Genomic DNA, 9,354 nt, shown 5'->3' on the forward strand with positions numbered 1-9,354 from the left:
CTAGAAGCACATGTTGCTGTTGCAGCTGCCTTGGTAGCTGGGAGGGCAGGCAGAACACGGCCTCCCCTTCTTGTATGGTGCCTCGCCGATCCAGTTGCCCCTGGAAGAGAAGAGGTCCCAGGGAGGCGGGGTCGGGGGACAGTTACATGGAGTCACCTCCACAGAGGTTTCCAAATCTCAGCACTGCCACTGTCTGGCCCTGTGACCAAGTCACACCTGCAAGCCTCAGTGTCTTCATCTGTAAAACCAATAGAAGACTTGCCTCCCACACAGGGATGCAGCAGCAGATCAAATAATGGAGCTATGTGCCCATGCCTCTAGCACCTCACCTGGCAGATAAGTGACTCCCCAGGACATGCTGATTTTCTTATTCCTTCCACCCCACCCTCACCTCCCAGCACAAACGCCCCCCTCCCCTCCCCAGTGGGCAGATCTGAGTTCTGGTCCTGGATTCTGCCACCTGCCAGTTGGTGACGGAATAAACGACCTCATTTCTTGAGCCTTGATTTTGTCCTCTGAATAATATAAATAAATGAAATGGTGTCCATAAAAATTATGTGGAAACACTTTGTCACTTATAAGGTGGTATGCAAATGAGAACTAGAATAATTAGATACTGTGTAAAATTCACTCATGGGGGACATGCCCATGAAGCCTCTTTGTGGCCACTGCTGTACATTTACTTCTTCAATGGCCTTATCCCAAATCCATCCTACCTGCTCCGGAGTTAATCCTCTCAATGAACCACAGCCTTTAGGGAGGAGGAGGGTAGAGAGCCATTGCTTTAAGGTTACAGATTTTCTCTTTGGAGTGATGAAAACATTTTGGAAATAGTGATTAATGCCACTGAGCTGTATACTTAAAAATGGTTAAAATGGCAAATTTTTGTTACATATATTTTACCACGATTGAAAAAATGAATAACGTAATATACCCAAAACCCATTGAGTTGGACACTTCAAATGGGTAAGTTATATGGTATGTAAATTATATCTCAGTAAAGCTGTTTAAAAAAAAAGAACAAACCTTCATCATAATCATTCTCCTGCTCAAGAACTCTTAGTGGCTCCCCATTGCCTGTGCAGGGGTTGGCAATGTAAAGGGCCAGAGAGTAAATATTTTAGGCTTTGGAGGCCAAATGTCTTTATTGCATGAAAGCAGCCCTAGACGGTATGTAAACAAATATCGTAGCTGTGTTTCAATAAAACTTTATTTATGAAAATAGGCAGGAGGCCAGATTTGGGCTGTGGGCTGTAGTTTGCTGGCCCCTAGCTTATGAATCACGTCTACAGCTTTCAGTCAGGCCTTCCAGACCTGCTTATGAATCACGTCTACAGCTTTCAGTCAGGCCTTCCAGACTGCTCCAGCAGCAAGTGGATGCAGCTTACACACCTCATCTTTCCACAACTCGCTTCTCCGTCCCAGCCCACAGATTTCTCTTTTCCCCCCTCTTTGTCTTCTCAAAGCCTAAAATCACTCCCCCAGTTCTTGCTAAGAGCTACCTAATAATCTCACCACTGGCCTGTAGTGTTAGTTACCTTTCAAGTCCCAGTGCCTTATTTTCTCACACAATGAACAAACACTCCTTGTGGACAGAAATGGAATCCTTTTCCCCCAAAAGTGATTGTTGAATGACTGTAAGTAAAGTCAGCCAAAGTGCTTAGAAAAGTATGCATTTCTGGTTTCATATGGGTTCATTCATTCATTCATTCAACAAACACTTCCAGAGCATCTAGTGGGCATCAAGACTTGTGCCAGATGCTGTGAGTCCACCATTTTCAAAAGGTGCTCCCGGAGCGAAAACATATGCATGTTTGTAAGTACATAAAAGATCTCCAGAAGGTTATGCAAGAAACTTACAGAGGGGAAGTGTGGGCAGGGGAGGGAGACAACATTCTGTGTTTACCTGTTTTCATACCCACTGAATTTTATAGCATGTACATCAGTATAAAATGTAATAAAATTTTAAACAATAATAAATAAATATATCAAACGCTACCAGTTTTTCCAACAGGGAAAAAAAAAAAGGTGTTCCTGGAAGTTTGGGGGCAAGGAACGTGGGTGGTGGAGACACCAGGGGTGATGGAATAAAAGTCATTCTTTTTTTGTTTAATTTAACCACTTAGAAAAGAGTTCTGCTTAAAAGAACAAAGGTTTGAAATCACTGTAGTAAAAGGATACCAAAATGAATCAGGTCTATTTCCTGCCCTCAAAGAGTTTATAACCTAGTTATAATCCTGGCCACTATTTATTTAACATGTACTATGGGCAACTATGTACCAAGATCCTCTGTGAGCCAGGTAGCATTAGCCCTATTTTAAAAGAGGAGACTGAGATCCAAGGAGATGAAATGACTTATCCAAAGTCCTCAGTGTGTACATGGTAGAGCTGAGAACCAAACCCAGGTCTAGTAATAAGAATAAGAACCAACATGTATTCCAAAATTATTATGAGCCTGGGGACATTACCTGGGTCAGCTCACTTAATTCTCTCAACAATTCCATAAGTAGAAACCATTTTACTCCCATTTTGTAGATGAAAAACAGGCATGGAGAAGTTGAATCACAAATCTGAACTCTGACAGTCTTGACTCCAGAGCCTAAAAATCTTAACAACTATATGGTTAATAGTCAATGTTTCAAAAATTCAATATGTCAGCAAACAAATTGGAACAGTTCCTTAAGCTGTGTGTGATGGAATTTGCTTTGTTGCATTTTTCCATATCTGACAAAGCTGGGCTGCATTATGACACTTTGTCAATAGATGTCTCCATCTAACAAATATCTTGACTTGAGAATCTGAGTTTCGGCCACCAATAACTTCCAGAACATCAGGATAGTACAGTAGATAGAATATGAAATCAAAAGACTTGTGTTTCAAACAGCTCTGCTACTTATTGGCTTTGTGACTTTCGGTAAATTACTTAACCTCTCTGATTCTCAATGTCTTAATCTGTAAAAAGGGTAAATATTTTCCCAGTGTCCTTCCCTTTTTCCTTCTTTCTCTCTTTCATCTCTTCAATGAGATAATAAGGGAAAAGTGTATTGTAAATGATCAAGAGCTACGTGAGAGCAAAAGGCAGTTATGACTATGTAATCTTGAAACTCTGAATATCATGTTTACTTAGAATTTGTTCCCGTTTGTGTATGAGAGTCTGTAATCTGTTTTGTATGAGAATCTGTTGCAAGTTTGTATACTATACATTGGATGGGAACTCCTATCCCCCTTTCTCTGTGTTTCCAGGAGACTAGCATATGAAGACCACTCTTGACCTCTCTCCCACCAAGCTGACTGGAGAGTCTGGAAAAAGCAGCTGAGCATGCTCATTGCATCCTTCCTTTCTTTCCTATGGGACCTGCCTGCCTGTAGGGAGCATGTATTCTTGGTTGCTCTATTTCTCGTGGGAAGCTTACAGGGGCTGGCACTGCACTTAGAAGAGGCCTATGATTGGCCAATGTTGCCTGTCAATGGATATGAAGGTCTAATTCAACAGTGAGATATTTGCAAGCCCACTTGGCTGGCAGACCTAAGCCACATTCTCCACTGTTGGCTTCATCAGGGACACCGCTTATGCACCTGCCTTGGTCCTCCGTCTATCTCCCAATCGATTCAGAAACTTGGGTAAAGAAAAAGGATTCTTGATTGACTCTAAAACCCGGTGTTCAGGTTATTTAGAACGGAGGAAAGCAGGGTGTCCTGTATGTCTTCCATTTCTGAGAATCCTGCCCACTCCACCTCAGGGTCCACCCTCCTGCCCCAGAGCCCCCTCTGCCTCAGAGCTGCACTCACTTAATGGCGTAGTTGCAGACCAGGTACACAGCCTGGTGCCAGGTGCTGCCCAAGACATGGATGCTGCCACAGGTGTGGATGGCACAGCCCAGCCGGTTGGAAGATGCCCACACCATCTGAGGAGGGACAAGGACAAAGGAGGCTGTGAGAAGGACTTGGGGCTGAAACGCTCTTGGGCTTCTCTGTCAGGGTGGATGCATTAGATAAGGTTTTCCTGGGGGAGGCACCTGTCTCAGGGTGAGGGGACTAGAGGCATATTGTACTATAATGTTTCTCAAAATTTTTTCCACTATAACCAACAGTAAGGAATACAGTTATATATTGTTACCCAGTGTACCAACACACACACACACATACACACACACATACACACACCCTTACCCCTCCTCAAACAATTTGAACAAAAGTTTTATGAGCCAATATTTAATCTTATCATATAGAATGATATATGCTAATATGTTCTATACCTTTCAATTAGATTTCTTTCTTTCTTTTTTTCCCCCTAGCGACCAATGTTTGAAAACATTGTCATGCTGGAAGTTAAAACACAAACTTTGGAGTTAAACAGCCTTGGATCAGAATCTCAATATCACTAGCTGTGTGACTTTCACCAAGTCACTTAACCACTCTGTGCCTGGTTTCTCCTTTGGTAAAATGGAGGTAATAATATTTCATGGATGTCAGGAAGGACATTTGGTTTAGGCCTCACATTTCCTAGGGGGTCTCAAATTTCAGTTTTTGACATTTACTGCAGATGAGTCACAGAGAGATTGGCAGGCCTGAAAGCAGACATTTTTCCTACCATTGAAAACTTCTGGTCCTATTTCTTGCAACATGATACTGCATTGTATTTTTATGTATAATAAGTGGTAACAACTTCAATATTAGCACTCAAAATATACTACAATCTTTTGTAATCTTATTTGGCATTTCTTTTTTTAAGACACAGGAGCCTTAGAAAATAAAAAATACTAGAAAATGTTTGGACCTATTGAAATCAAAGGCAGTCTTGAACTTGTCAGCCACACGTCTCCGTTTTGGGGTCAAACAATATGGTCTGCCGACCTAAGACCCTCAAAACAAGATCTGGTTCAGCTCAATTCAATGTACACACAACTTACCAGGAACAGGCTTGTTATGTAAAAGGAAGTCTGTTAAGGGCCTCTGTTTTATTTCTAATTGCTGTCCCACCACATTCGTTTTCTTCTAAGGTAGAGGATTTGTTCTCTCATCAGCCTTACATCCCAACAAAGGTGTACCTGGGTATAGTGAGAGCACACAGGGCCACTGCAGCGCCAGGGGCAGCGCGGGGTACAGTCCTTCGGGGCCGGAAACAAGTAATGCCGCTTCTCCTCAGACCAAGACTTCACGAGATCCACCACAGAGCGGTACCTGCAGAGGCGGAGAAGATAGAATAAAAGTCACTCTGCCATCAGCGTGCTCAGTGATCTTGTTGAGTGATGGAGTGAAGGAAGGGCAGAGGTTCACTCACCGGCCAGAATGGATGGAGAGGTTCTGGCCCACGTATCTCAACAGCTGTGAGGGCCCATGGGCCCAAATGCACTGGGTGGCCCAGGCTTCAGCGGACCTGGCCAGCCGCTCGTCCCAGACCTGGGAAAAATAAAGATCATGAAATTCCCCGGGGGAACAAACACCATCATTTCAACAGTGTCTAGACATGCACGTATACATGGTACGTTGACTCCCCATCTTCTTTGGAACCCTGCAACAAATCCACTTGATAAATTAGAACACTGAGGCTCAGAGAAGGCCTACGACTTCAAGGTCAACGGCAAGTCCATACCAGAGCCGAGATCCACACCTAGGTCTCTGACTCCTAGTCCAATGCCCTTTTTCCTTCGCTGGACTTCAAGCTTGGGGCTCTCTGCTCCGAGCGGGGTCCCAGGGTATTGGCCTAGGAGTTCCCAGCAGTCCCTAGAAGTGACTCAGCCCAGAGTGATGGGAAGAGAATGGATTTTTAATTTTATTTATTGTATTTTTTTCAATGTGTTTATTTATTTATTTTTTAAAAGATTTAATTTTATTTATTTTTGGCTGCGTTGGGTCTTTGTTGCTGCGTGCGAGCTTTCTATAGTTGCATCGAGTGGGAGCTACTCTTCCTTGCAGTGCACGGGCTTCTCATTGCGGAGCACGGGCTCTAGGCGTGTGGGCTTCAGTAGTTGTGGCGCACGGGCTCAGTAGTTGTGGTCCACGAGCTTAGTTGCTCCGTGGCATGTGGGATCTTAGTCCCCAGACCAGGGCTCGAACCCGTGTCCCCTGCATTGGCAGGCGGATTCTTATCCACTGCGCCGCCAGGGAAGTCCCCAATGTGTTTATTTAAACAATAAAATTTTTTAATTCAAAAGGTTCTTTTTTTAATAGTGAAAACATGAACAAATTTAATATGTAAGATGTTTGAAGGAGGAAAAGTGGAGAGTCTTTCATCCCCATCCTACACTAGTCCCTCCAGCCACCCTGACCCTGGAGGCAACAGTCACTGTAAGCTTCTTGTGTCCTGTTCCAGAAATATTCTACACCTGTAAGTATATTATATATGCACGTATATATTTATATATGTAATTATATATCTTATATGGTATATACGTGAAATAATTATATATTACATACATACAATAATTATATATATATGAATTTTTTTGACAAATGGCAGGACTCCAGGCATTCTATTTGGCCCCTCGCTTGTTTCACTTAACCAGATGGGTTACCTTAATGATGCTTCCACATCAGTACATAGAGAATACCGTCCTCATCCTTCATAACAGCTTCTTAATTTTCCAATCTCTGAATGCTCCAGCTCTTATAACTTGAAAAAGCATCACTTCAAAAAATAATACTAGTTCCCTTCCACTCTGACTTCCTGGGATTCTGAGATATTATTCTTTTATTCGGTTCATCTGTTCATTCAGCAAATATTGAACAAGGACTCACAGTCTAACAAGGAAATGAGATGTTAAACAATCATTACAGTTGGCGGGTGTGAGAATGTGAAATGGGACCTGGTCTTTCTTGGAGCCAGGGAGGGAAAGGGCTCCTTAAGCAAGGGACGTTTAGCCAGATACTGGTCCTGTGGGCTGAAGATAGCTAGTGAAGCAATGGGGATCCCCAAAGAGGGGTCCAGACATCTGCCCAGAGATGTTGGACTCATCCATTTTTAGGGAAAGCAAGGAATGTTTCCTTCGTGCCACAAAGGGGTGAACTGAGGTAAGGGCATGCAAACATCAAACCCACACTCACTGACACTCCTCGGGCCCCTGGTGAGCTGTCTAGCTCTCTCTGTCCTACAAAGCATGCAATAATTAAACACCTGTTGTGGGGAGGGCCTCGCACACAGGCTGGTGCTCAAAAAATGTGTCATTGTTTGAAAACTAGAAGGCCTTCTACATGCCAGTCACTGTGTTAATCAATGGATGAGTCAGTTAATGAACAAATAAATGGCTCCCCCACCGCGAGCTGCCTGCCATTTGGGCTCCTATCCCCGCCCCTCCCAACACCTCATTGCGACCTGATGTCGTCTTACATGTAAATTTTGTGGCTGATCTTTGTTTTCTATCATCCCCACTAAAATGGAAGCTCTGTGAGGGACGAGACCTTGTCCATCCTGTGCTCGGCAGCGTCCACGAGGCTTAGCGTGGTGCCTGGCTCCAAGCAGGAGCTGGTACGTAAGTGAATGGACACACTGCAAAAGTATAAGCATTTGCAGGCTGTTGAGGGAGTAGGTATTTGTCTTAGAGGGGGCAGGCCAACAGTCCCTTTGCCTAAAGTAATCTGTGGCTGGATTGGAAGCCTATCTCTCCAGGCTGGTTTGGGACAATGGTCCTGGGGGAGGGGCTGCGATAAAGAGAAAGGTTCCCTCCTCCCCTCCGGAGTCTGGCTTGTGGGGGGCTGGGGTGAGAGCTCCCCACCCTGCCTCTTTGAAGGAAGACATCCCAGCTGCCTCTGCTGGTCAGCTGTTGTTTCTCCTCAGCCTGAGACCCCCCCACTCCCACCCCAGGTACCAGATCCCATCTCTCCAAATTCTACCTCCACAGGCTTGCTGAGGACAGTTTGGGTGTGTCCATTAAACCCCTGGGGCAAAGAGACAATGGCTGGGAAAGCTCCAGCCACCCGCCCCCTGGGCTCCCTGGCTGGAAGCCAGAATTCTTGGAAAAGGTATTGTGTTAGTTAAGACAGCTTTAGCAGCTGGCAGACCTGGGATGCAATCCCACCTGGGTGACCTTCAGCAAACTAATTCTCTGCATCTTGATTTCTTTATTTGGAAAATGGAGATAATCCCCACCTTGAAGGAAGAGGGTGACACGTAAGTGCCTGGCGCACAGGAGATGCTCCATAAGTCACAGTCCTCTGCTCCTGCCTGCAGAAAGGACTTATATAACCACCTTAGTTTTCTCATCTGTAAAATGGGCAGACGAATTCCTGCCCATTCCACAGGGCCCAGATGCCCAGATACTAGTTAGTGAGGCCAGGCTCGTGAATGGTCCAGTCTTTCCAGGACACACTGAGTGGACTGACGTTTGCTGGGGGAGGCACTGGGAGGGCATGGGAACTCACCATATACTCCATGTTGGCAGCAGGTGGGTGCACACTGGCCCGGATGTGGTTGTGATAATCCAATAAGGCACTCATGTCCCGGGCAGAGATGTGGCGCTTCCGCCGGTACCGGGGCACCCCCAGGCCAGTCAGGGGTCGCACAGCTGTGCCCTCGGTCTGGGCCAGTGCCAGGGTGGCATTGGGCATCATCAAGGCGTTCATTGTCTGGCCTGCCCAGAAGAACAGGCCTGCCAGGCCCACGGTGCCAGGCAGCAGGGGCATAGCTGGCTGGAAGGGTCACACGTCTGGCCTTGTGCAGTCAGAGCCGGCTGCCTGGAGGAGGTGGTCATGAGGGCACCAAACCCTGAGTGCTCTCCAGCATTACCACCCCAGAGGATGCTATCTACTGGGAACTTGGCAAAGACCTCCTGACTCGGCTCTCGTCCAGGGGGCGCAACACCCCATTCTTCCCACCCCAGTGGACTAAGTGGATGGGGCAATGGGAAGAGATGCCCAGATAGTGGCTAAATCTGGACCAGGCCCTGGGGTGAGATGATGCTGCCACTTCAAAGCCAGGGTTTTGTTCCACCAGCCCAGGAGGCAGACCCCAGTCCTCCCCAGCCTGGACACCCTCTTCACCAATCTTACTGGAAGTGGGCTCCGTTGGTGCCCTCAGAGGGGCAGCGCCCACCTTTCCCAAGGTACAGTGGAGGACACTCTTGTCCCTGGGTTGCTGCAATTTCGGGATTGAGAGCAAGACAGAAAGAAGCAGAAAGGAAGTAAAATGAGAAACAGAAAAGAAAATGAGGGAGAAGAAAAGGTGATTGACAAAAAGAGATACAGAGAAAAGGCATGAAAGAAATAAAAAGGTAGATACAAGAGAGAATGAGAGACAATGACGGGGGCAAAAAGAGAAAAAACATGGGAGAGACAGAAAGAGAGGTAAAACGAGAGAAAGGGGAAAAACAGAACAGAAAAAATGGAGAGAAAAGAGAAGAGAGCCAGAGAGAGGCATCC

The 9,354-nt window shown here is 45.7% G+C and overlaps 1 protein-coding gene across 1 annotated transcript; it reads right to left on the bottom strand.

Moving 5' to 3' along the window:
• On the bottom strand, positions 1 to 8,732 carry R3HDML (R3H domain containing like; the record flags this gene model as incomplete). The annotated part of the gene is made up of 5 exons (XM_079945585.1): positions 8,359 to 8,732; positions 5,282 to 5,400; positions 5,049 to 5,181; positions 3,790 to 3,905; positions 1 to 100 (listed from the first exon to the last, which is right to left on the bottom strand). The coding sequence occupies exons 1-5, from the start codon at positions 8,617 to 8,619 to the stop codon at positions 1 to 3; spliced, it is 729 nt and encodes a 242-aa protein (XP_079801711.1). The 5' UTR covers positions 8,620 to 8,732.
• Between the last annotated feature and the right edge of the window lie 622 nt (positions 8,733 to 9,354).

The sequence above is a fragment of the Stenella coeruleoalba genome (genome assembly GCF_951394435.1).
Source record: "Stenella coeruleoalba genome assembly, chromosome: 15".
NCBI classification, from domain to species: Eukaryota; Metazoa; Chordata; class Mammalia; order Artiodactyla; family Delphinidae; genus Stenella; species Stenella coeruleoalba.